This window comes from Spea bombifrons, chromosome 6 (genome assembly GCF_027358695.1).
Source record: "Spea bombifrons isolate aSpeBom1 chromosome 6, aSpeBom1.2.pri, whole genome shotgun sequence".
NCBI lineage: Eukaryota > Metazoa > Chordata > Amphibia > Anura > Pelobatidae > Spea > Spea bombifrons.
In genome coordinates, this window is record NC_071092.1 from 10,411,714 (window position 1) to 10,438,750 (window position 27,037).

At 41.9% G+C, this 27,037-nt stretch overlaps 3 protein-coding genes across 4 annotated transcripts in view; 1 reads left to right on the forward strand and 2 right to left on the reverse strand.

Moving 5' to 3' along the window:
- Positions 1-1,746: 1,746 nt before the first annotated feature.
- TMEM115 (transmembrane protein 115) lies at positions 1,747-4,574 on the reverse strand. The gene is made up of 2 exons (XM_053469592.1): positions 3,244-4,574; positions 1,747-2,516 (listed from the first exon to the last, which is right to left on the reverse strand). Exons 1-2 carry the CDS (start codon positions 4,083-4,085, stop codon positions 2,336-2,338), a joined length of 1,023 nt encoding a protein of 340 aa, XP_053325567.1. The 5' UTR covers positions 4,086-4,574; the 3' UTR covers positions 1,747-2,335.
- Positions 4,575-12,785: 8,211 nt separating this feature from the next.
- Positions 12,786-14,102, forward strand: LOC128499964 (caveolin-3-like). Its single transcript, XM_053468964.1, has 2 exons — positions 12,786-12,930; positions 13,503-14,102. Exons 1-2 carry the CDS (start codon positions 12,844-12,846, stop codon positions 13,839-13,841), a joined length of 426 nt encoding a protein of 141 aa, XP_053324939.1. The 5' UTR covers positions 12,786-12,843; the 3' UTR covers positions 13,842-14,102.
- Positions 14,103-17,805: 3,703 nt separating this feature from the next.
- CACNA2D2 (calcium voltage-gated channel auxiliary subunit alpha2delta 2) overlaps positions 17,806-27,037 on the reverse strand; it is a 121,552-nt gene continuing 112,320 nt past the window's right edge. For both annotated transcript variants that reach the window (XM_053470379.1, XM_053470378.1), the window contains 13 exons: positions 26,730-26,792; positions 25,995-26,098; positions 25,645-25,743; positions 24,873-24,967; positions 23,911-23,958; positions 23,452-23,523; positions 22,544-22,696; positions 22,088-22,140; positions 21,703-21,758; positions 21,057-21,180; positions 20,847-20,956; positions 20,108-20,190; positions 17,806-19,829 (listed from right to left, as the gene is read on the reverse strand). In XM_053470379.1, the coding sequence (XP_053326354.1) occupies positions 19,701-19,829; positions 20,108-20,190; positions 20,847-20,956; positions 21,057-21,180; positions 21,703-21,758; positions 22,088-22,140; positions 22,544-22,696; positions 23,452-23,523; positions 23,911-23,958; positions 24,873-24,967; positions 25,645-25,743; positions 25,995-26,098; positions 26,730-26,792 (1,189 nt within the window). In that variant the 3' untranslated portion in view covers positions 17,806-19,700. The remainder of the gene's footprint in view (positions 19,830-20,107; positions 20,191-20,846; positions 20,957-21,056; positions 21,181-21,702; positions 21,759-22,087; positions 22,141-22,543; positions 22,697-23,451; positions 23,524-23,910; positions 23,959-24,872; positions 24,968-25,644; positions 25,744-25,994; positions 26,099-26,729; positions 26,793-27,037) is intronic.

Here is a 27,037-nt window from a genome sequence, read left to right on the forward strand (position 1 = left end):
GCCACTCCAGAAATGCCCTATGCCCCCATTTAACACACACACACACCCTATACCCCCATTTAACTAACTAACACACACACACACACACACACTCTCTCTCTCTCTCTCTCTCTATCCCCCCCTCTCTCACCCCCCTTCCCCCGCTCCCCCCCCTCTCTCACCCCCCTTCCCCCGCTCTCCCCCCTCTCTTACCGGTGCTTCCAGCCGGGGCAGCGGGTTGACGTCGCCTTCTGCTGCAGCCGGAAGGATGTGTGGCTAGCAGCGGGGGTTTGTATGCGTCCGTCGCGTATACTTTCCCCGGCTGTCAGAGATCAAAGTTCCCCGCACCGGTGCGGGGAACTCTAATCTCTGACAGTCGGGGAAGGTCTATGCGACGGACGCAGACAACCCCCGCTGCTAGCCACACCTCCTTCCGGCTGCAGCGGACGTTGTCTACGCGGATCGCGTAGACGTCAACCCGCTGCCCCGGCAACGCAGTAGGAAGCAAGGAAGCACCGGTAAGTGTGTGTATGATGGGGGGGGGGGGTGAGACAGGAGGATCCAGGTCCCCTGCAGCAGTGCGGGGGATCTGGATCTTAGTCTCCTAATCAGACCTCTATTTGAGGTCTGATTAGAAGACGACCCCGATTAGAAGACGAGGGGTATTTTTCAGAGCATTTGCTCTGAAAAAAACCTCGTCTTATAATCGAGCAAATACGGTAGTTTCTTTTGGATCAAGAATAGGAAGGTTAGGTAGAAGGGTTGAACTTGACGGACTTAGGTCTTTTTTCAACCGTATGAACTATGCAACTATTATACGTCAAGCTGCTCTTCCCATTGGTTGGCCCAATTAAACGCATAGTTATCACAGGTAAATACAACTTTAGATTTCTTTAGTGAATAAATCCTAGAGACTTTATATGAGGAATGACATCTGATCACTTACCTACAATTTAATCAAAGTGTGCAACAAATCTTTTATATACCGTAGTTTAAATTCACACTTTATTGCTATTTTGAATATTCAACAACTTTATTTGCCTGCTACACTAATTGCTGGGTAATAAAAGATATGAAGAATTGGGAATTTGTATAAAAAAAAAATTCTCATGCAACATTTGTAAGGTTTTTTTTTTTTTTAATCACTACAACAATAACCAGAATGGTCCTTTAGATCACTTCACTGGCTGCTAGGGTGATAAGGACAATTTCTCAATTCGGCTAGTTTTTTGATACATCGCCCACCCGCATGTGTCTTCTTTTCCAGTTCTAAAAGCACAAAGCATGGTTTTACCTTATACCAGAGAACCGAATGAAGTGTGATACTGTGGTCTGGCTCAATATACAAACTTATGTATGACTGCTGGGGGGGGGCAATCCCCAATGTGTATCTTATATTTAAAAAAAGTAATAACCTATAAAATATTAGACTGATAATATGATGAAACTTATAACAACGCCATATAAATAAGCCACTAGAATACTATTATAGGCCATTCATTGCAAAACCAGACTCGTCAAGTAATTGACCCATAATGTGTTACGTTGGTGGTTGTGCTGTAATAAACCAGTGGGACGCATAAACATAACACTGCTTAATACGCTATGTTTGTGCATTCTGGGGGCTGATCGGAATATGCAACATTTGAAATTATTTTCACAGGTCACACCAATACAATAGTAGCCAATCTCAAAAAGGTTTAATTCAGACAGTAAAATCAACATTTAGAATTCCCCTTTCCCCTCTTCAAGAAAAATATACTAAAACAGAAGAAAAGACCCTTTTATTTCCACTCCCAGCTGCCTCCCACTCCCATGCAGTGCAGCTTGAGAACTCAAATCACAAGAACCTCACAGATACTTTTTTAATGAGAAAGACCCCAGTACTGGTAGCCGGTAAAAGAACCAGCTGTCCACTTTGGGCGCTGGGCACACGTTGCCACCGAGGGGCATTTAACTGTTCTCCTTTCTGAACGTTACTGTCCACGTGTAGGTGTTTTGCAGATGGAGAGTTTCCAGTTGCGGTTACAGAGTGCTAAAAAGCAGAAAGCGACAGACATGAGCAGTGGGGAAGCTCATTTTGTGGACAGACTGTAGCAGAAGCCTTCACTAAATCGAAGGGGAGTGTTGGTGAGCACAGATTATGCCTTTCTGGAAGAGCGTGGTCCCCACTTGTAACAGATCCACTGTGCAAATGTGTTAATATGAGTCGACAGGGAGATGAAGGGACCCTGTGAGGTGTAGTCTTTACATGGGAGAGCACCTCCATACCAAGCACAGATCTGTGAGAACCATCAACCACTTGCGCTGTGGCTGGACAAGGCTGGTCAATAGCACAACGGTGCCTGGTGGGACATTACACTGGGGGTGATGCTGTTACGTTTGGCTCTTGACTTGAAGTATCTGGGGTACCCACGCTAAAGAAGGAGCTTTCCTTTTGACTACCATCTTCATCCTCCTCATCCTCCATACTTGGCCAAGAGGTTTGATCTTCTACTTTTTTCAATCGTTCATTCAGAGCCTTGAGCGCCAGTTGTCTGTAGAAACAGAATGAGGATATGGTAACATTTTTACTGCATGTATTGTTAAATATGTACTAATGTGACAGAATTTAACTGCTTAACAAAAAATATGAAATCTTGTAACAACAAACTTGCCAGTAAACACAACATATATGACCCATTTGCAGTAAAGCTTCTTGAAAGTGGGGGGATGGTAGGGGAAGTGTTTGGATGCATATGTGCAGGGGTAATGGAGCTATGATGAGTTATAAACAGCCCAAGGCCGGTGCTTTTCTTCCACTGCTTTTCCTCCTTCCTTTCAAGGTCCCTTTCATTCTTCTGTCCAGCGGGTGTTTAGCTGATGAGAAGCTGTCTCCCCTCCCCTGACAGGCTGCTCTCTGACTGGGACACTCTAACAGAGCACAGTCTGCCACAGGGGACAATGCCAAAACATATTAACATCTCCACAACGGCATTATGAACAAGAAAAGATCAGTCGGACCGTGAACCAGAGAACTCCAGGGCTTCCAGAATGGCAATAGCTTGACGTCATCTCGTACTCACACAAAAATACACACCAGCTATACCGAGGCACGCTTCATCGTCAACATACATGTTATTAATTTTGTGTAGGTTAAAAGCAATTGAGTGTTTTTCACCGTCAACACACAAGCAAAAGAGAAAATTACCCTAAAACACAAAATTATTTAATAGAGGTACTCAGTATCAGTTCTTAGAAGTATAGTTCTTCCTGGAAAGTTACCTTCTCCTCTCTGCATCCTGAGGGTCTGTACCCGGTAAGCTGATGGTAATGGAAGAAGGAGCTCCCACGTCGTATCTCTTGACCGCACGCGGGCACAAACGCAGCTTCACCAGGGCAGCATGCGTGAGATTGCCAAGCAGCGCAGTAGCTGGTTGAATGGGACCCGGGAAGAAGCTGGTGAACGAGAAATGTTCAGACATGTCTCCTCTGCCCCGGCTGTGTCGTTGGTAGAAGCGCAGGTACACCCAGCCTGACAGCATTCCGATAGTGTATCCCACCAGCATTCGGCTTGGGACCAGACCAACCGCACTCAAAACTGTTACTGCCAGTAGGACAATTTGGGGCATCGCACGCACCCAGCGCCGTGGCTCCAGTTGCCCGTCTCCAACTGTCTGCTTATGGGCCACCAGAACAGCTCCTGCAAATCCTGGGAATCCATGGATGCGAGCCGAGAAAAGGAAATGCAGGTCCGACGTTGCAGCGTATGCCAGTAGAAACCAGAGTGCACTCAGGACCCCCACAGCTACACTCACCACACCATAAAACAGAAGCAGTTCAGGAGCCCCCCAAAGCGGCTCCAGACGACGGCCGGCTCCTAGTGTCAGGAGAAGGTTGGCAATGACATCCCAAACGTGCACTTCCACGAGTCCATGGGTGACCACAGTCCAAAGCCACAGATTAGGGGGCAAAAGCAAACCAGGGGTGACAGCAAGTACCCGCGCGGTGTCAACCCAAAACGAAATGAGGTAAAGAAGCAACACAGCTCCCCACAGGCACTTCACCAGCACACTGCTTCCAGAGAGGGCAGAAACTAGGCGAGTGGTAGGGAAGGAGCGCAGCATGGCAGCAAAAGGGGGGGTAACCTCACCGGCCTCTGATTCTGGGGCAACCCTGGACACCGGCCTCTAAGCACCCTACTATTACCTGTACTAGGCCCCAGTGGATACTGTTTTGGCAAAAAAAATATAAAAAAGAGCCTTTCCCTATCAGGCTGAATGGCCAACAGACCCCTGAGATCTCACTGTCATCCAGCTCCAGCAGACTGTGACCCTTGACCCCAGCTGTCACTCACCCCCCCTCTAACTCGATTGATCAATAAATGTCCAATCCCCTTCACCTCCCAACTTTAAACATACACTGATCTCTTTACATACAGCGACATAAGCGAACCCCCCCCTGATGCCGCCACTCTGCCAATGCCTCCTCCGCTCACAAAGTTCAAGGCAGGCCGCAGCCTCGGCCTTTCCCACAGTGTATGTGGGCACTAGGGCCGCGTCTTCCGGAAAAGGCCTGGCACTTCCACCCATCAACGTCAACGCCAGCGAAACGACACACACATAGAGCGCATGCGCCTCAGCACAATGTATCCTGGGAGATGCAGTTCAGGTCTGGTTTATCCGGCTGATCTGCGTTTTCTCGCACAGACTTCTGGGAGAAGTAGTCCTCCGTGTGTGGCGAATACACACTCTCCAACAAGCTTAAGTTTTTAGGGACGGTTCCTGCGTTTCGTTCTGTTTTGTTCGATGTTCTGTAACAAACACTTGGAATAGTAAAAATTAAAAAAAAAGCTATTTAGCTTTAAAATAATAGTTGATACTATGAAAGGCTCTTATATGGTGGTTAGTAGTAATTTGAAACGTATAATAGAGTAACAATTAGTCTTTGTCTCTGGAAAACCTTAAGATATCTTATGACAAAAAATTGTTTAAAACATGTTTTATTTGCGAACAGCGCCAGTACAGCACCGAGAATTCTGGCAGCGCACCTGACTGACCGGCTTTGGTCCCCGCAGAATATTATGATCTCAGATGATCTCAGGCCTCTCTCCACGCGTAATATCCTTCTAACACATACGCTATATCAGCATGCATGGTGCAGTCTGCCGCCACATTTTCTATGGCACATTATGACCACTAAATCTAAAGTAGCATTCAAGCTAAAAATAAAGCTAACAAAATCATAACCGTAACAAAATCATAACCGTAACAAAACAAAATCGTACCTAACAAAATCATAACGCTAACAAAATAATAACTAACAAAATCATAACCGTAACAAAATCATAACCCTAACAAAATAATAACTAACAAAATCATAACCCTAACAAAATCATAACCCTAACAAAATAATAACTAACAAAATTATAACCGTAACAAAATCATAACCCTGACAAAATAATAACAAAATCATAACGCTAACAAAATGATAACTAACAAAATCATAACCCTAACAAAATAATAACTAACAAAATCATAACCCTAACAAAATAATAACTAACAAAATCATAACTAACAAAATCGTAACGCTAACAAAATCAGAACTCTAACAAAATTGTAACTAACAAAATCATAACCCTTACTAAATCATAACGCTAACAAAATCGTAACACTATTGCTATTCCAAGTTCTGTATTGCCATAATTATAAGCATACCTGGGAAGTCTCTGAGTTTTGGCGGGAGACTCCGGGAAAGTCTGTTGTTCAATGGATTCAGCAGCAGGGGGCGCTGCGTGAATATAACTTCACTGTTGTAAATACTTTTTTGTACCTACTATACAGCGTGTTTGGTGAATTTAGTTGCTATAAGTTAAAGGCTGTTAAAGGTTGATGTCATGCATATGTTAACGGTAACCATCTGGGTGCAAATGATTAGAAGAACAGAGAAAAATAGCTAGGTTAATGCAATGTGAAATAACACAAATCAGAGCTCCACTAATGTATGTGAGGTGCAGTGAAACATTTCTCCCACTTACGTCACTATGCATTATGAAGGGTCTACCCGAGAGTAGGGCTGATTTTGGCTAGAGTGTATGCCCCTCTCCAACATACACGCTGGCACATAAATATAAAACACACAAATTTATACATGCTAACACACACTTACCCATACTCACTAACACATGTGCACACTCATTCTGACACACACACACTACCTCACACCACTCACGTTAACACACACTTCATCTTACACTCCTTACACATCCATGCTCACACACAAACACTTATACATACACATCCATGCTCACACACAAACACTTATACATACACATCCATGCTCACACACAGTTATGCATTACATAGTTACATAATTACAAGACATTAATGCTCACAAACACTAATACATACACATCCATGCTCACACACAAACACTTATACATACACATCCATGCTCACACACAAACACTTATACATACACATCCATGCTCACACACAAACACTTATACATACACATCCATGCTCACACACAAGCACTTATACATACACATCCATGCTCACACATATATATAAGTTGCATGAGGAGACAGGAATGCAGCAGCATCACATTATGTTACGTGACCCCACAGTTGTTGATTAGTATATCGCGCATGCGCTTCTATAAGTGAAGGTGCTGAGAGTGTCTCCAAAAGCCAGAATATTGCAGAGGGATTCACAAAGAAAACGTTAAAACTCAGAGGTGTTTTAAAAAATAAAATTTGGTGAAAAAGTGAAGAAGAAAAAAAAACACCTTTTCTGACTTATTTGAAAAATCCTTTACTCATCTACAAAAGCTAATAAAAAACATACCAGAAAGGTTCTAATATTTGTCCTGAGTTTAGAAATGTAAAAAAGCTTGTGTTTTTTTTGTTTTTTTCCAAGTTATAGGTCAATAAGCACACATAGCTTATTGCTATTTTATGTGGATGTAAAATGCCCACTTTTTTAATGTATATTTCTATTTTTTTTTGTATTTGTAGATGTGATATTTACAGGGCTCCATTACCCTGCATTGCACTGTGTTCAACCAGTAGGTGGAGCTCAGAGGTCTCAGGAGGGTCCGGACAGACCCTCTTCGAACCTTTTCACTTTCGTTGTCTTTTGCCAGCGAAAGGGCGCCGCTTCTCTGGTTCTCCAAATTAACGCCCCAATTCCTCCGGGTTGCAGGAGCAGGGTCTTAACACGTACCACTCCCCACCAATTTCACATTTAAATGGGGGTGATGACCAAGGTCAGCGGGACCACCCACTGATGTCAGCGGGACCACCCACTGCTTTGGTGCGGGCACACCCAGGAGGAACAACCTGGGTGAAAAAAGAGTTTCCTTGCACAGTGTGCCAGCTACACAGTAGTAAGCTGCGGGCCCCCCTTAGGCAGCCATCCTGGTAGGTGGCACCCCCCTGATAGTTGCACCTGGGACAGACCGCAGCCCCCTGCCCCCCATTAGGTACGCTATCGCCAATCCCGTGCATGTTTAAATTCCTTTACTGTGCTATCCTCTACCACTTCTGCTGGGAGGCAGTTTTAGATTGTGACCTCCTGTCCTTTGTTAAATCCATTTATGTATTGAAACGTTCCTCTCCTCCAAGCTATACGCATGCAGGTATAATCTACTTTTATATCAGAAGTAGGTTTTAAGTGCGTTGTTTCCCCAGCGACACCTCGATGGTTAATAGGCGTGACTTTAAAGCCACAATTCAAACGTATCACTGATGGCTTGTTTTTCTTCCCTCTCTGTTTGCCGTTGTGACGCTCCAGGAATGCGCGGCTTCAATTCCTGTGTTTATTCTGTCTAACAAGCACCTTGGAAAGGTAGATTGTAAACAAATTGCTGGAAGGCGATAATGGGAGTCAGAGTGTAACAGAATCCAGCACTTTCCTACACCGGGCTCCGTTCTATTACCGGTAATAAAATGTATCACTGACTTTATCTTCACATTCTCCCATGGACCGTAATGGAAAATGGGTAGATAACAACGAACGATAACGTTTTCAGGGGTATTACAATCTAGCTGAATATAAAGTCTCAGTTGTTAGCTTTGTTCCTCGATATCGGAAGCGTCGAATGACGAGTAAAACACTCAACCTTTCGGAAAACTCTATTCATTAAAGACACAATATAGACTTTTTAGTCATTGCCTCTAAAATATGGATTTTTTTCTTCTCCTCCCTGTAGCTAAGTGCAGTGTTTCTATGCAGAACCCTACGCGCATGTTTAAAGGTGCTGTTCCACTTACTCGAAGAATTGCACTCTCTAGTGTGTTGAGCAGGTAAACCGTAACAGATCTGTCATTTTATTCTAACTTCTTAAAGCTTAGACACAGAGACGTTTAATAAGTCTATTCGGTTTCTATGGCAACAGCCTATCAGCGTCACATGACAACCTGGCAAAATAATGAATGAGTCAAATGTTTACCTGATTAAAGCATTATTTCTGGTAAAGAATGGGGAATTCAACATTACTAGAGTTGATGTTTGTAACGATTTAGTTACAAAAGTGCAGCAACCTTACTGCTTCCACTGCCACCCCGAGCCTTTCCAGCTGTGTAGTGCGCCGATGGCACAGAAGGGGGAGCCACTGAGCTCAGATAGATGTCAGCCACTAATAAAAGCACCAGCTGCCTGGGCACAGCGACGAAAGGCAGCCGCCCTGTGAGTAACCCAACATTAGTAACTTAATGTTCGGAATGGAAGATGGCAAAGACAGGGGAGCAAGCAAAGTTTGAAAAGTGGTCTTACAACTGTGGCAACCAATGTAATGGTCCTGTCCAGTACATTAATGGCTACAGAGGTCATATCTCTTTTCCATCTATGCACCGGTATCAATGTTTATACATAATTGTAATGATTTTGTTTGATGGATCATGTTTGAGTGAAACCCATAAGGTGTGAGGAATGACTGCAGTTGAGCCCGAATCACAGGGAGTTTTGGTGTTTTGTACTCCTTGTGTCCTGGTGGATTAATGCACGGGGGCAAAGAAACCTGTGTCCCTCTCCATGGTGGCCGGAAGTAATGCAACCTAGAATGAGAGATAGTGTCTCATATCAGTGACCTCTGCTAGCTCCAAACCAGATCTTTGGGAACACCAATCTATGAGACCCCCCTGCTAAGACCAACAAGGCAGTGGTGCATTTACCTTGGGCACTGCCCTAGGCTCGACCCAGGGCAGCACCCCCAGCCGCCGCTCTACAGTCGACATCCTGAATGCATTGAAAGGCCATTCACGGCACACTGGGATATGATCTTATATCCTGGCACGCCATGTTTTAGAGGCATGCAGGGCCTTTCAATGCAATTTATGGAGGCTGTGCTGAGCTGGCATACATTCCATAGCATATGTAGGCTAGTTGGTGAGCCCATTGTATGGTGGGACAATGGGGGCTTTATTGCCCATTTTGTAGCAGCGGGACTGAATCCCCCCTAGGCTTGGATTCATCACTTCACCAAGAACTGCAATCAATCCCATATCTCTATTTTTTTAAAAAAAGATGCCAAATGTTATTTTAATGTTTACTTTAATGTCACTTTAAAGACTGGAATGTCCCTTAAAGTTTTACATACATATGTTTAAGCACTTAGTGGTGATTCATACAATTCATTCCACGAGCCTGCATGCCATGCACAGTTTCTCTCTAACCTCTGCTCTATTTGTTTTTGACTGTTGCTACCTGTGTTAGCGTGTGTCTCCGACTAATTGTCTTAGCAACAGGGGACAATACCTGCTTCTCTCCTGCCGCCACGACCAACCCATCCATTCACCCAACCTTTAACTTATACTAATAAACACAATATAACAGAACCTCAGGGCCATCAACAACACTAGTGAAGGGGATGGAAAAACAAGATTTTCCTGATAAGATTTTAAAATGTCAACATCATGGACAATGTTAGAGGGGGGACAGGGGTTCCAAATATCTTGATTTTCTTCATTATGAAAAGCCATAAATCAGGGAGAATCAAGAGATATCTATGATCATATGTGCACGTAACATATGAAACACTTAAAGGACACCGTAGATATCATTAACTTTAATGCATATAATAGCTGAGTGGCCTCTTAAAGTTTTTATGTGGTCTCTGTTGCAAATGGATTGGAGGGTTCTGCAGGATCTCATTCGCGTTTGCCCCTTTCCCTGTATCCAGCTATTTGCTCAGGAGACACGTTAAGCCGAAGACATCGCTCAACTCCAGCGCTGCCACAGTGGGCATTCTGGGGGGTCTGACAAGTGCACATACGCAGAAAGCATCCCCATAGGTTTCAATAGGAGTGCCAAGCTGCCAGGCTTCCGGCAAAGTACTTTGATATTTATTCTTTGTTGATGATCCTGTCTGGGACACTGGATAGTCCCCTTGGCTTCCAGTGAAGCGATATGGTCTAAAGCCCCAGGTATTATTTACCAATAACCCCTGGTTAAGCTTTTCACTTCTTTGGGGTTAAAATGGGTGGTGGACAAGCAGTTAATGCAGTGAAAAAAGGAAGCATGAATGGGATAAGCACCAAACGAAGCTTAACATAAGACAAGGCCTCGAGAACACATTAGGAAGTGTTGGACTGCAATATGTTATGCACCATAATAGTTTCAATCAGTATTCGCTGGCTGAAGAGGAATCTAATTATATTGCATACGGTTTCTAAAACATTATCAAATACCTTTATATGAAAGTGTGCGTGATATTTCACAGATGTGACAGATGTGTGAATGGTCAGTGGAATGGTTTCAAATATCCTAAATAGAATTCTGAGATATTGGAAACTTAACAGGTCACTGTCCACCGTCCTTAATTGTCAGCGGTGTGTGCAATATACTGTAACGGGGTCTTATGGGAATATAAACCTTCTGGGCACCACGGCAAATGCTGAACTTTTTACAAATCCAACTTTTCTTAGAAAGTTCCGCAATATCTACTTATATTCTCATCCCAATGATAAAGTAGGTTGGAGGAAGATATGCAAGAGTGCATCATTTTAGGTTTGTCTTATAAACATACCTGGGAACTTTCCAAATGAACCAACCCTGAGACTCACCAGACGGGTCTAATACCTATCCTCACTCATACATTACTTTGTCATTATTTCAAGATACACTGAAGTCACCTGCTTTCAAGCAGGGATATCAACCTGTTAGGAAATTGGAACCAATTGGGAGTCTTATATATGATCACAGTGGTGTATAGGAAGGAGTCAGCTTCAGACTGTGTGACCCTGAAAATCTGCCCCTTCACCCTGAGACCCAAGGTTTGGGGCAAAAACCCCGATACTTGGGGTAAAACCCTGAGAGTTCCCAGGCATTCCTATAACAAGAGTTTTGTTAAGAAACTCATTTATACATTCAACTTCACAACAATTTATTTTCTTTTTAGGAGAACTAAGTTCTTACATTTCACAGAGCTTTCTTGACTCTCTTTACTGTTTCTAAGTGTGTGACTTGCATGTATCGTGTTTCTATGTCTCATTATGAGGCGTGGATTGATCCTATAATGACTGATGAGTACCTGTCATTAGCGATGTATGTGAACGCGTCTGCACTACAGCCACATACCAATAAGAACAATATAGGTGTGTGAGGCTGTCTGTGTACCGTCGCTCGTTACCATGTCCACAGCACTAAAACTAAAGGTTAGTTAAGGTTTATGGTTACTGGTCACATTGCAACTAACAGGAATCACCATTGAGAATTTCTGCTTCTATACTTGGAATCAGAGGCAATTTTTATTTTGTTTTATCTTACCTACTCGCTCTTCAATGCTTTCTATGCATTGAGACTGTTTAATCATCACCCCCTCCATGCAATAATAAAGCGATCAGAGGACTCCCCACTTTTGAATTTTTTCTGGGTGCAGTTTATATCAACAACCGCAACTACACATATATCCATCTGTACGTAAATGTATACGTAAATGTATCCTGACATGTTGTCCACGAGTTACATTCCAAATCTAGCAGCAAATCTATACAGTACAATTACGGCAGCATTGTAAAGGGAGATTGTGCGTGTATAATAATTATTGATCTCTTTGCACCAATATTTGCTGTACTGATAGCACCCAAATCTACTTGTGGCTTATAAAGCTACTTATAGCGTTTACTCTTGGTAAGTTGATAATTGTGATTGTTTTGGAGATACTTATCTCTGAGACCTTTTGTGAGGATGAGGTGCTCAGAGAACTAAGAAAGGGAACTAATTCGACACACCAGTTGGCCACCTTATGCCACCGATCCAAGTTGGCTAATGTAATATATTTTCTTACTTTAATGAAAGTGTGCATGATATTTCACAGATGTGACTGATGTGTGAATGGTCAGTGGAATGGTTTCAAATATCTTACATAGAATTATGAGATGTTGGAACCTTAGCAGGTCACTGTCCACCTTCCCTTATTGTCAGCGGTGTGTGCAATATACTGTAACGGGGTCTTATGGGAATATAAACCTTCTGGGTACATAACAAAGTGTTACAGTTAAGGAACATTTGAGGCAAATGTTACAAAAAGGTCCAATCATCACAAACATTTCATTGGTTGCTTGGGTGGGAAAACAACTTTTTATTTTTGATCTGCACCAAAATCACTTTTCATAGCAGATTCCATTTTGCATTCCTTGGTAGACTGCCGACCCACGGTGTAAAGCTTGCAACTCTGTGTCCAACATGGAAACTTTCTAATTCTGCCTGTACTCACAATGGTTTCCATAACACAATGGAGAAGAGTAACTATGGGCTGGAGGCTGTGATGTTTGATGCTTCGTCCCATGGAAACCTTGAGACACCAGGTATAAATATGATGCTGAGAGGCAAGTAGAAGCAGAGACAGGCCTTGCTTGACCACAGGACATCGCTCCCCTACACCATGGCTGAACCAAGATCCATGCACAGTGAACCCATGCCATTGGACATGGAGAACCGTGACCCCAACAACATGAATGAGCATGTCAGGGTGAGTAATGAACAAAAGGGGATCAGATATAATATAACCGTGTTTTTAACATATAATTTTATAGAATGTTTGATCTTTCGTAAATGTGTAGCACATTCCTACATTTTAAAATAATTAAAAGTATTTGAACCTAGATTTCCAGTTCTCCATCCTGACTGGAGACACCAGTAACATCCACTGCAAAGAACCCTCACTGAACGTTTTAATATACATTTAATATAATGTATTTGGACAGTGTTCCATGCGTATGGTGTGTGTTGCAGAATGTCCTTTCATGTATCATTTTTCTTTTTTTAAAGGATGTTCACGATTGCAACTGCTGAGTGTTAGAAATCTGTGCGATGGTTACTTTACATGCACCGTATACTTGGATTGTTAAGTTAAGAATATCGTAACAGATACAGTCTGTATCCGCAAATTAGGTGTCACCCATTCACATTACAAAAATGGGGCACTAAAAAAACACCTAAAGGTGACAATACAACTTTAAACCCCATTATTTTGCATTATTGTATAAAATCTGTGTGTTTAGTCGAGCAGAGCCCCTTCATACCCTCTCGCTGTCTCACCAGGTGCTGTTTGAAGATGCTTTTGGTGAGCCTGAAGGGTCTCATAGCATCCCTGGAGTATGGGGGATGTCCTTCAAGACCTTCAATGGGGTGAAGAACTGCTGCTACCTAGTGCTGTCCATACTGTGTGGATGTCCCCTGGCCTTCTGCTGGGCTCTGGATTTCGCTTGCATTCAGTGCTGTCACATCTGGATGGTGGGACCCTGCGTGCACATGTGGAAGATGAACGTGTCCTGCTTGAAGATGTTCTGGAGCTCCTGCGTACACTGCCTCTGTGACCCATGTTGGGAAGCCTGTGGCCTGTGCCTAAGCCTCATCCGTGTGCAAAACAAGAATGGATAATAAGCAGATGCCCTGCTCTATACATCCCCTTAAGTGCCAGCGAAACTCTTCTCATAGACATTTCTGAGTTCCCTCAGAAACCAGAACCAGTGCACTAGCGCAAGTAAAATACCTCATCAACCATGTTAACCTCATCAACCTAGGACCAGCCACTAGCATAAGCAACTATGTGGCTGCTACATGCTTCGTATACTTAATGTAAACTCTATATTATACCATCGTGTCTTTATTTCTAATAAAGAGTTTTCTGTGCCAGCCTCAGACTTACATCATAATTACATGCATATGTATTTTCTTAAAGATAAAAACAGAGGTCTTGGGGGTGCAAAAACGAATTCTTTGGTACCAGGCCCAAATGGGTCAGATCACAAAACGCAATGACATCATCACACCACACAGACACACACATTCTTAAACCTGCACTTCTACCAATATTCAACATCTAATAACTAAAAAACTACAGCGTGTAACTTGACCCACAATATAACCGGGTGCCATCGCATGTTCCTTCAGTTTTATGTTACCGCATGTAACCTTATCAGTGAACCTTATCAGAACTGTCAGTTTATTCTTTTGCCAAAAAGGCAAAATTTTACTTAACTGATTATTGCCGAGGAAGGCTCTGTATATTAAATAATCATAGGATTGATGTTTCTCTTGCTGGATTTAGATATAATATCTGCAGAGTAAATGGAACAGCAGTTTTAATCCTCTTTTCCTCTTGTTTCTATAAGTCAAATTGTTATGTTATATGCTACATGTGTCCTGTTTACTCATTGTACAGAGCTACGGAATATGATGGTGCTATATAAAATAATAATTAATAATAATTAATAATAATAAAAATAATGTAGACTGGGGAGCTATTCGTAGAATATGTAGTCTGTCTGTTTTTCTTGATGTAAAGACGCAAACCTTAAATCAGTCTTAGATTTAGGATAACTACATGCGACTTCTGCTGGGAGGCTGTTCCACCTATCTATGACCCTCTACCCCACCAACTTTGCCCATGTTCCATTCATGTCCCACCTCACACGCATATACAAGCACAATCTCTCTACACCTTATAAAAGAAGACAAAAAAAGCAAAAAGACAATTTGTTGTTGAAGTGAAAATATGCACATTATTTAATAACTGATTCTTTGTAATAAACCATTTGAAAATATTTTACAAGTAAATCACACACGCACAATATCTTACAAACTTTCTGTCACTTGTTGAACTTTTCTGTACAAATAAATAAATAAACTTTGCTCCATTTAACAGAAAAAGCCACCAAATGATGGAGAGAAATTTGAGCAGCGATGACCCTCGAGCCTCCAAGAGATATATATATATTTATATATATTTATACGTATTTATATTTTATTTTTCTTGTAATGGAGGTTCTGGCACAAACAAGAGCGGACAGACGCCTGGCATACACATACAACCCACCCCTCTTAGCACAGTCATGTTCCCGAAACAAAGCTCAAACACACGCAAAAGCTACAAGCAAAATGACCATCGATTTAGGGGTTATGAGTATTTATTCCACCCTGAAACCCTCCCCTTTCCCCCAAGCCCCCCAATAAAGGTTAGTCTGCAACGTCTCTTGGCAGAGTGGTGAGGGTAACATCAAATGGGGAGACTTCACCTTCACTGTAGGATACGTATGGAGAGTCGCTAGTGCAGGTTGGTCATGGTTCAGACCGATATAGTGAGTATGCCATACGTGTCCCACCTTAAAGGGAAGGTTCAGTTACTTTAGGTTGATGAGTAAATGGTGTCTGGGTGACCATGGGGTTAACAATGTCTTCAGGAGGTTGCTTTAGAGGACCACATATGACCACGGTGAGCTCCAGAGACACAAACGAGCATAATGGGGAACTGAAACATGGTTACAGACCAACAAGAGCATGGAAGAAGAGGAACACAAGTTGGGCGGACAACAAAGTAAGTGAAATATACAGTAATGGATGACGAGGAGAATGTAGAGCCATAAACTATGAGGATGGTCAAACTATGACTATCAGGCATTTAATAGCGGTTATCGACAGCTAAAGAGACTGTAGGCAAGAGCAAGGCCCTATTTTCCCCTTGTACCAGTATGTCTTATATCTGTTCATTTTGTATAGTAGTTTTTGGACTAGCGTCACAGAATCTGCTGATGCTCTATAAATAAAATGTCATAATAGTAGGATATTCTAAAGAAGACATTTTTTTTAAGTAATCCAGAAAGAATCGATTGGTTCCACTGGGGGGCTTTTGTTGATTACTTAAATGTGCACCAGGTCTTCTAAAGGCGGAGGGATCTGTAAAGGGTTATTCTAATACAGAGTACTAAAGGTCAGGTAAAGTTATAGGGACTTTATATATGGAAACTATATTGAGCAATAGGATACGGTTTATAGGGAACAGGTGGGAGATTGATAAAGAAATACAGTTTATTGGGGTATCTGGAAGAACTACATAGAAATACACAATGAACCCATTCTCAAAATAACCGGCGTGTTGAAATGAAATTAATTTGATCGTCAACCCATTATAATAAATTCAGAAATCAAACACCAAAGGAAAAAAATGGGGTGCGAGAAAAAAAGTTCCACACCTTTTTGGCAATGGGGGACCTAAATAGGCTATCCCCTCATTCTGGCACAAGATGTAGAGCAATGTAACTAATGTCGGGTCAATCCCCCCCTTTCTAACACCCTACTCTTTCCAATTTCTCCTCATAGCTCCCGCTATCTGACACTTGAGGAACAGTAGATCTCCTTCTAGACCAAATCCACAGGTAAACATCATTTACTGCTTTTTTCTTGTGATAGGTCTCAGTTATGATATTGTGCTACTACAGTTTGGCACTTCATAAGCAGAAGAAGAATGCTATGTTTTGATATGTTTTTAGCAGATATGAATGAGATGATAAATCCTGATCATACCTCGTTACAAACAGCATTCAGTTTTAGACTCACAATGGCAGATATGTGAGCAGATATGAAAGAAGGTATTCTTGGATTTTTTCCATTGGTATTATATTATCTAATTCATTGGCCAGGAGATTGAGTTCTAAGAATCAAAAGAAGATCTGGGAAGAAGTGTATATGTATCTATATATATATATGTCTCTCTCTCTATATATATATATATAGCTGGACCTACTTGACCACAAAAGATACTAAAGTTCTAAGGATCCAGATGAACAGTCTACCACTCTCCCACCATTTACGGTGGTGTTTGTGGCGTCACTCAAGCAAATTTAGAAATGATTGTAAATGCCACCTGTTGCGTGCTATCTTGGCAGTTGTTCCATGACAAAGATAAAGCATAATGTATGGAGATTGTGGGGTATTGTGTGTTTTAAATTCCAGCTATCTCTCGGCACATTGATCACCGGGTCTTCATGCATAAAAATGGGGTTGTAGCAGTAACATGGGCATAAGATAGACAGTGTCTAAACGTGAAATGAGAAGCAAGTAAGGTGCAGATGGGAGCAAGTGAGACTACCAAAAAACAGAAAATCCCAATAACATAGCAGAAGAACCACATTATGAAGTTTGCCTTTGTTGGAAATCTGGAACCTGTAAGCAAAGTTTCTACCTAACTGGTGTTAAACCAGTAAGAAACCAATAACATGGCAGGTATTTCTCCAGAAAAGGTGCCATTGGTAAGGGTATATCTTCAGAAGGAGACACGTGTGGTGCCTCTGGCTTAGTAGGGTAATTGGGGAGCGATCGGAGCCGTTACTGGACTCAACAATTAAACTATCTGCGCTTTCTCGAGACAACAACGGGTCATTCTGGGTTATAATTGTGCTTATACGGTCCTTTTGGCACTAAGTAACATTTGTAGAATTACAGAAAGTACAAAGGGCAGATTGTAGAGCGATAATACAAAAATGTTATATGGAGACGTAATACTTTACAACAGGAATAACAATAAGGGGTGGATATTTAAAAGAAATTTTTTTTTTTAAAGTCAGTGTTATTTAAAAGGGAGCTTTAGGTGGATGGACGCAGATATGATATCACTGCAGGAAAATACGACAAAAACAGTAAAAGCAATAGTGATAATGTGATATTTAAAGTAGTAGAAAAAAATATTTTAAGTAACAGGGTGGGTTTTTAGGCTGAAAGGGGCAGTAAAAAGGCTTATGGAACCAAACAGTATGAGTTACAATGAGCAGAAGGAGATATTTGGGCTGACGAAAATAATAATCTGATGGGGTTATGTAAATCATTTAGGATACTAGATGCTGACATGCTGGATTATTCCTTTTTTTACAAGGAGAACAGGTGCATTTAGGATTCTGTGCGCTGGACTCATAAAGCAGAGCCTTAGGTCAATCATTCATTGATCAGCGCTGATCGGAACGCAGTGCAGCAGCAATATCGATATTGTGCTTTTGTGGGGTAAATCGGGAAGAGCAGGGAGAAAACATTTGTATGTTTGCTGAGTGCTGAATCCTATGTGCTTCTGTGGGCTGGATCATCCCTTTGCTTAGACGTGATTGTGCTCTGTTCTAGGAAAGGTTCTCAGAAATAATTATATTCTATATAGCATCACCTAACATATGATTTGGATTGACAATAAAGTTAGTCTATGGAGAGAGGATATGCCAACTGGGACCATACGGCCTTTGCTAGGCTACATATCCATAACCACTGGCTAAGGGTAATTGGAGCTGCAGTCTTGCTACAACCAGCATCCAACGCGTTTTCAGCATTGCAGTGTCTTGGATGCGTGAAAGCACAAACAGTAATCCAGACAAGTCATTTTCACACAAATTGGTCTGCAGAGGGCTGCGCTGCCTTAAAATCGGGTTGGACTATGAATTGTGTTGCTATTTTGGAGAAGGCAGACGGGTCATTTATTCTGCATACCACTTGCAGACTCTCTATGAAAATGTATACGGCGGTATACTGCACTCCAGAGTCCCCACTGTTGGCCGTGTAGATCTGGTAGGAGAAGTCACAGACCTGTTTCTTTGGTATAATACCATTTGATGAGGAGGCTACTGGTGGCCTATGCGGATACAGCCCCTGCAGAGACGTGGACACCTATATGTGTGCAGAGCAAGCCTCTGCTCCGGGATGCTGTGCAGTGTGATCAAAAAACACAGCACAGAACACAGAAATATGGAGAAGTGATATGAAACACTTAGAACACACAGCTGAAGCTGTGAACTGGCACACTGCACGGGAGAACTACGCTCTGTACGGAAAACGGACTCGAACTCTGCTCAACAATGTGTTGCCCAGCATATAGATATGATTTGCTGTAACAGTGTCTCTCTGTCACCTTCCTGGTGACTTTGGCCAAGCGCACATTCCAAGATAAGAAGCCCAATTTCTAAGGTAAGCAATATGACAATTACATGATGACATGAGGATGTATATGTGTGATGTCATTACCGTGTTACCCCTGTTTCCCAAGCGGTAAAAAAACAACAGGGAAGGGGTCCCCCTACATATTTTAGGTAAGATAGCAAAGGGTCACAGTGAGTTCTTTGACCCCACCTTGGAGACCAGGTGTTACCACACAGAATTTCAGGGCAATGCACAGGTACCATGGAGACAGACAATTAACAGGAAGTTCTCAGAATTGCCTTTTGTTACAATGGCTAGAGAACAGGAAGTTCGTCTCATTGCCATGGTAATTACTCCCACTATCCTCGATGTAGTTGTCCTGATTGACATGATAGCTATATGTGGCATTGAAAGGTCTCCTTGTTGTCACGGTAAAATCATCCAAAATAAGTGGTGGTTGTCGTGGTAACTCAGCCCAACGCGCGGAAGAGGCGCTTGCCTGGTTGTCATGGTAACCACATCAGGCAACAAGAAGTGGCCTCAGGAAGGTGGGAGGGGATTAGGGCAGGTCTAGAGGCCCCGATTGGAGGTGGAATTGGAAAAGCTGGGGATGACACAGAGAAGCAACACCTGAAGTAGCGCCAACAAGAGCCACGACGGCCGGAAGAGGTTGCCTCTGCCACAGTCTGACGTATCCTCCTGGCGGGAGAAAGAGAAATCAGTAATATTAGACACATGAGAGTAGACATGGAGGCCTAGACTTTCCAAGGAGATTTCAAACTAAATTTGGAGTGTGCAAGGCTGGTGTGCCCAGCGTGTAAGAAAAATCTACAGCTATATTTAAAAACAACCAAAAACTTGAAGTTTTCTTTGTTCTTTGTGATAAATTCCAATAAGGTTTTATCTCCTCGCTTCTAAGGTTATATCTCCCCTCTGAAGCTTATCTGAGCCAAGTTGTATAAGGTGTCACCATTTACCATGACGTTGTAATCAAAGCAGACATGAGGACCTTTGCGATAACGAGGCATCTGCACCAGCTCACACTGTTCAGGTCCTTCGGCTGGCTAACGGTTAAGGAGCATTTAGAACGTACGCTGGACATCACTAAATCCCAAAATTTCCTTTGATGGTTACAACCTACAGCCTATCAGTGGTCACCAACCCAACAAATACCTCCCCGTAGTTCAGAGTTAGACATGTGGAGCTAACCACAGATCAAACAGAGCGGGTTTGGAAATTAGTAATTGTGATGAGACACAGAAATAGCGAGTGGCCTTCTTTGATATCCCATTGTTTCGATTAAATAGAATAGCGAGAAATAGAACCTTTTTGTCGGCAGACTCGGTAGGTTCACATTATGAAGTTCTCCTCTATATTAGTGCAAAAGTATAAATGTTAGTGACTTTTACTTTTAGCCTTGTGTTTATAAGATTATGATCAAGGATGCTTTAATCTGGCCATTAAATAATAAGAGCTAAAAATATATACAATTTACCATTGTGTCAAAATAGCACTGAAAGCTTTCATTACCCAACATCTTATCCGGCCTTGAATTGGCCCACTAAAATGTATCACCATTTAAAGGTTTTAGTATAATAAGGTAGTGCCACCCGTCTAACCCGAAACGACGTATTTGTTAAGCAAACACTCATTCAGCCTTTACTCAACATAGACGCCTAATCTATCCTGTGTTCTCAGTTACTGGTTAGAGGATACATCGTGTCTCTGCTTGGTCCAGCTTCATGGAATCGCACTGACTGCAGAGCATCTTTTCAGCCACCACAAAGAGCAGATTGGTGTTTGAGATTCTCTGAGCGTGAAAATACCTGCGTATAAGAGAAGTGGTAAATACACGGGGAAGACACAAGCCCTATGAACTGAACTTTGCAAATACTTTTCATACAAAGCTTCCAGACCACTACTGACCGAGAGCAAGGTCCGCAGTCAATGACGGCAGAGTACGTGGAGTTGATGGTGCTGAAATAATACTGTGTCTGCTTCATGATGCAGCTAGCTTCTCTGGGCTCCATGTTCTCCGCTGTGACATCATCTGCAATGAAACATTATGGAGGAGATCATTCTAAGGAACATTCCTGCTGTTAGAAGGGGGGGCTCCATAATGGTATAAAAGTTCATGTTTAATGTACCTTAAAATTTATCATAATTTTCATGGAAGAGTGTACTGGTTTTGAGGTGGCACAAACTAAAACCTGTTTCAAATGGCAGTTTTTAATGACATTGCAGTTGTTATTCCAATTAAAGCTGCCACTAATAGCGAAATCCTGATGCTCTCACTATTAAGATATCCTTAAAGAGGAAGCCCCTTGAGCATAAAATCCAGTGCTGTATACAGTTATGTAGGTCGGCATTGGCAAAACCTGGTTTTATCTCCTTTTGTTCCAATAAACTTCCCTTTTACACAGACTTGGAGGCCACCATTGCTGTCAGACATGTGCTTTTTGGGTGCGTTTCCAGGTACAGTCACCCCACTAAGTGTAAACTCCTCTCATGCAACTATGTTCCTATCTACTATCTCTCCGACTATCTCTCCTATGTCAAAAGTGTTTCTTACCTGCCTGCATCCAGCTGCCGTAGGTGAAACTCAAGAGGAGATGCTGGAACAAAGACCTTCAGAGGCAAAAAAGTGCGTAAGAGCAATAGAAAGGCTGTTTTGAACGCTAATAATGTAATTCAGCATCTGCCAGATTGCTACAGGCTTGTGTTCTCGTGTCAGAAGATCATGGAAGCTGTGGTTCATACCTAATGTGGGCATTTGCCGTTACCCATAGCTGAGCAATGCATTTTACTAAACTTGTAAACCATCCTTGGTGAAAGAGTAACTTTCACTCTCTCAAATAGAAAAAAATTACTTTGAAGAATCTAAGCCATAAAGAAAGAGCAGTAACATGTAGATGCCATCACACATGCTTGTTGACATGCACACATATTGATCTCACCAGGCTGCTGCTGAAGATAGCCAGGCCAGATTCAGAATATCTGCAATGGTTGGCTGAGAATGGAGAAATATATTTTAGCAAGAACTTTACCAATAAAAATAAAACTTTTTAAAACTACTCAACCATCTACAACATCATTTATAGCAGGAAATCCATCTCTCTATGGTAATGCTACCTGGTTTTGGAGAAAGGACCACATGTAGGTAGTGTGGTGGCCCATTATATTAACCTAACCCATGGACTTCCAACTGGGCATAAACGGTCAACTGAAAGAGTAAAGCCAGATCTGAAGAGATGGCCAAAGCTTACACAGTCATCCATTCTTAAATACAGCGGGCTTCTTGTGAACATCTAGTGGGCCAAAATTAAATGGCTTGATCTACGCCAATCTGCTTCTGAGCTATATTTACATTTTTTTATTAGAAGGAAAGAGTATCTTGTGTATAATAAACTCACCACAAAGATGCCACGAGGGGCTGCTCCCTTGTTGCTTTCAGTTTTAGGTGCACAAACAGACTGATAATCGTAGGACTCTTTTCGTGCGAAGAAGGAATTATTATACAGAGCAGACATGAGGTTAGGGTCAACTTCACTGAAGAACTTCCCCACCTGAACAAGACAACAAACGAGCAGGTAAAGACATTGGAGGACAGACATCTGTACGTGGGAACGGCAAAGGAAAGAAGAAAGCTAAAGGATCAGGGAAAAAGATGACGGTTCACAAAGTGTGACAAGGAAAAATTTGGTTTTGGAGGGAAACTGTAGAGATAACGTCCAGCCTTAAAACTGGAAACCACATTTTATTCAACACACATTCACTGCCAGCGGGTATTAAGGTGATCCAAGAAACTGTTCTTCAGGGGCTCTTTTGTCCATTAGCCACCTCAGTGGATTTGAGCTTGAGTGGTCAGTAGCATTGTTGAAATGTCTATGTATCAAATGTACTTTTGGGCTACCATAAACTAGGCCATATGGATTTGACTGCTTCTTGTTCTGAAACTGTTAGCCCGCTCCCACGTGTTACAACAGACATTGTAAGCTGAGATGTAGCGGGCAAGTTACTATTGTATTACTGTAATAATGTACATATATTTCACATTTTGTCTTTGAAAGTCTTCTAAAGTGAAAAATACAAATGGAGTTATTTACTCTACACACAGGGTGACTACAAACTATACATGTTTATGTGGGTGCAGGGATAGACAAATACCTATTTGATCACAGAGGGGAATGTATATTGGAGACACTTTTAACAACCTGTTACAGGTAAGTCTGAAATATGTAGAACAATTACACAGCTGGAACAGACCCCCATTCCCCAAAACACGAGAAACGAAGCATGTAAAATATCTGCGTATGATCACCTGGCTCCATTGGTCCTGTTGGTTGGACATGACGAGGAATCCTCCATCATCGATCAGCACACACAGTAGGTCCTGGGAGCAGATATACATTTAATTATCCTTATGCATGCTGGAGTTATCTTTGCAAAACCTGAGGAGTGCTACGTAATGGCAAGTAAATGTATAAGACAGATTAGGGAAATCTATACCGGTGTAGATATATACAGGGACATTTTAATATTAAGGTAGTGAAGCTTAAGGATTTTTTTTATTTGGGGTTATGATAGAAGATTAATTGCCTTGGTTAAGCAATTTACTTCTGGTGGCACAGAAGGATTACATATAGAATGATGAGAATGAGAGGGTCTGTGCCACGGCAATGAAGGTGATTTTGAGGAGGATGGAGCACAATGGAAGAGACTGGGGCGATTATATTTACGAAGTAGTGAGATCATTTTGGAAATTAGCGACTGATATTACCTCGTTGTTGACATCACAGTCCATCTCACAGCTAGCAGTGGGGCTGCACTATAAGGGGACAGCAAGCGTATAAATAAAAAGAAATGGAACATATAATAAGTGCCTGAAAGCAATTACTTCATCATAAAGCTCGAGGTCATAAATTAACACTCCAGCTGCGTAAGGTATACACATTAATATGAAGCACGGAATGAACTTCAATTTTAAAATGTATGGCGTCACCTCGCTGTACAAACTAAAATAATGTTTGCTCAGAGAGGACATCAGCCTTATTATTTACATGCAAAACAGAAATTAATCAGAAACGTGGCAGCTCGGAAATCAAAGTTGAGTTCAGGCTATTATAATTCAGCAGCGAGGCAGTACTAGGCATAGTACATGTGTTTGGTGAGCGGTGGAATTACTTACCGACTCATTGTCTGTATTTATTACAGAACAGGCTAGCAGAGGATTTGCAAGGTGGCACTGTGATGAATTCCATCTCTTAAATATGTGCATATGCTGACACAACTCAGTATTAGTTCATTAATGGCATTTTGTAAAATTGCGACTTTGCATATTTTGAGTGACAAGATGTTTTTTTCTGTTGGCCAGTGATGAGGCTTTAAGGTTATGCCAAAGCCATGTTTTGAAACCTCAGGAGAAATGCTTAGATCGGTGGGTCCCAACCCAATCCTCATGGCACGCCAATGGTCCGGGTTTTTTGAATCTCCCTACTGGAATGGAAGTTCGCCTTGATGACTGCGTTGGGAACCACTGGCTTAGACTTTAAAACCGCTGACGCGTTCTCAGATACTGAAATAATAATACTGAATGGAATCACAACCCACCATTCACAGGCAACTTACAAAGAGTTTTTATTTTTTATGATGGAGAAAAAAATAATTCCACTTTTGTGCCAGAAAGGGGCCATTAGCAATTGTATGGGTCTACAGGACCATCCAAAAATATAGGAGACTGACCTTACGTGGTCCTTGTGGGTTGTTCACGGACTGGTTACTTGCCAGGACTTTGAATTTTTCTACCCACGATTCAAGGTCTAACTTCACTCCAACAACTAGAAAGAGATGGCACAAGCAATATACGGTATATGTATGAGGGATAATGAAAGAACAATGTATGTGAGTCTCAATTCTAAAGCCAACAGACACATTTTTAATTATTACATTGAAAATTGGTTATTATTGGTACTTGATTAGGAACACTGCAGCCAATGGACTGTGCAAAGAGCATGGACAACGTAAACAGTTCCTAGAAGATACTGTCAGTCCCCTGTTTTTACCCCAAATAACTATTTGCCTTTTCAACTTATTACATTTAGAGGGCTATTGTCCTTTGGGCTGCTGTGATTTGTATTGAGCAAGAAGCACCAGGGTTTTTTGTGGGTTAAGGGGCAATATACCGGTAGATATGATTTTGGGTTATTTATAGACTGGATTCCTTGTGTGCTTATTTATGTGGAGTGAGGAAAAAGTGGCAAATGCATGATGGACACGAATGGTCTACTTTTCATATGCTATGTGTTCTAAGCTGCTATATCTGGCAATTCAGCTGGACTGGATCCCCATGTCCAGCATGTCCCTTGTTCACCAAGTCATCCAACACGGGTGACCGTGTCACACTTTGTGCATAACTCATAGACCCTGCTCACTTCCATGGAGTCTTTTAACACTGCATTCCCTGTCCCTGCATTCATACTCAATACTCATCCCCTTCTCAAGCTCCTTGGGTTACCTGCTGGTTTCAGCCTCTTGCCTTCAATCTCAATCTCCACGGCGGTGCTCACCAGGATTCCAACCGTGTTGTTCTCAAGCTCTGTAGGGTGATATCCAGCTGTTGGGTAAGAGGAGCACAGTGAGTGTTTATGTGCCACAGGAGAGAGTCCACTGGGAACAGAGTATATGATGCACCAAACAAATTTAGTATCATCTCCCCTTTAAACATGTAGATGAATAATTGTGCTCTGATCCATCTGCACTATTTAAGGGGTAACATGAAAATCAAGTTTACATTCCCATTTTCAATGCTGCCTGTAAATGTACACATGCGGTCATCAAACTACACTCCTGTTAAGTGCTACTCACACTCCCTATAGGGTGCTCGGAAGATGTAGCCCTTATTGTCCAGGCTGCGTCGGTAGTAAGTGGAGTTGTGTGGCTCCATGTCCTCCATCCAATCGTCAGCAGCTCTGTATGTCCAAAAAGAAGCTCAGTAAGCATAAGTTAAGAAGGCGTTTCAACCATAGGGGAGAAGATATTCAGTAATTGTACTGTACGTGAAATTAAAAGGACAGCTTGGACCTATTTTTTGCACAAGCGAGTGAAAAATATTATATATCATCAGTAAAGATATACATTATGTGTAGGGTTCTCCAGAAAGCCTCCTATCGGGAGTGTTGGAGGAAGATCAATTGTTGACAAAGTAAAACATGAATGATCAAAAAAAAAGTATATGAATAACTGTTCATTCATTGTAACGATAGATCTGGAAATCTGAACATTATTATAACTTGTGGTATATCAGTTTTGTTGATGTATACAAACTTCACGGTGCAGAGATTTGGAGCATTCTTAGAACTTTGGAAACTTGTGTTAAAACGGAAAGCCTATCTATAATGCTGAATAGAAAATCCCCATATGTATGGAATCAAGAAACATCCTTAGGAAGAACAAGAATACATATGATCTGTTTCATAGAAAAAGGAGAACATATCTTCCAGGTCACACCAACAAAGAGTATATGTCCTTCAAGGCAATTAAGGGGCCAGAGTGGCTATTGTGTGGTAACATTCCCCATGCCAGTAGACCCATTAAACCTACTTGTTGGGGAACACTCTGGTAATCCCTCCATCCGTGGCAGCGAAGACAGCAAGAAGGCCGTGCCTGTAAAACAGTAGGGAAAGAGTGATGCAGATCATGACAAAATATTGAGAAATGCCTTTGCTACTTGTGTTTATGGGGTCGGACCCTCTGATATGTGGACTGTGTGTTTCATATGTGTGATTCCTGGGGTTTTATTGGGAACTCTGTTGCGTATTGCTGTTTATGAGGTTTGTGTCCACCAGACTTGAGTTGTTCCATGTGCATCTCTTGTAGCATTTGATATATTTCACTTGTATTTCCTATTT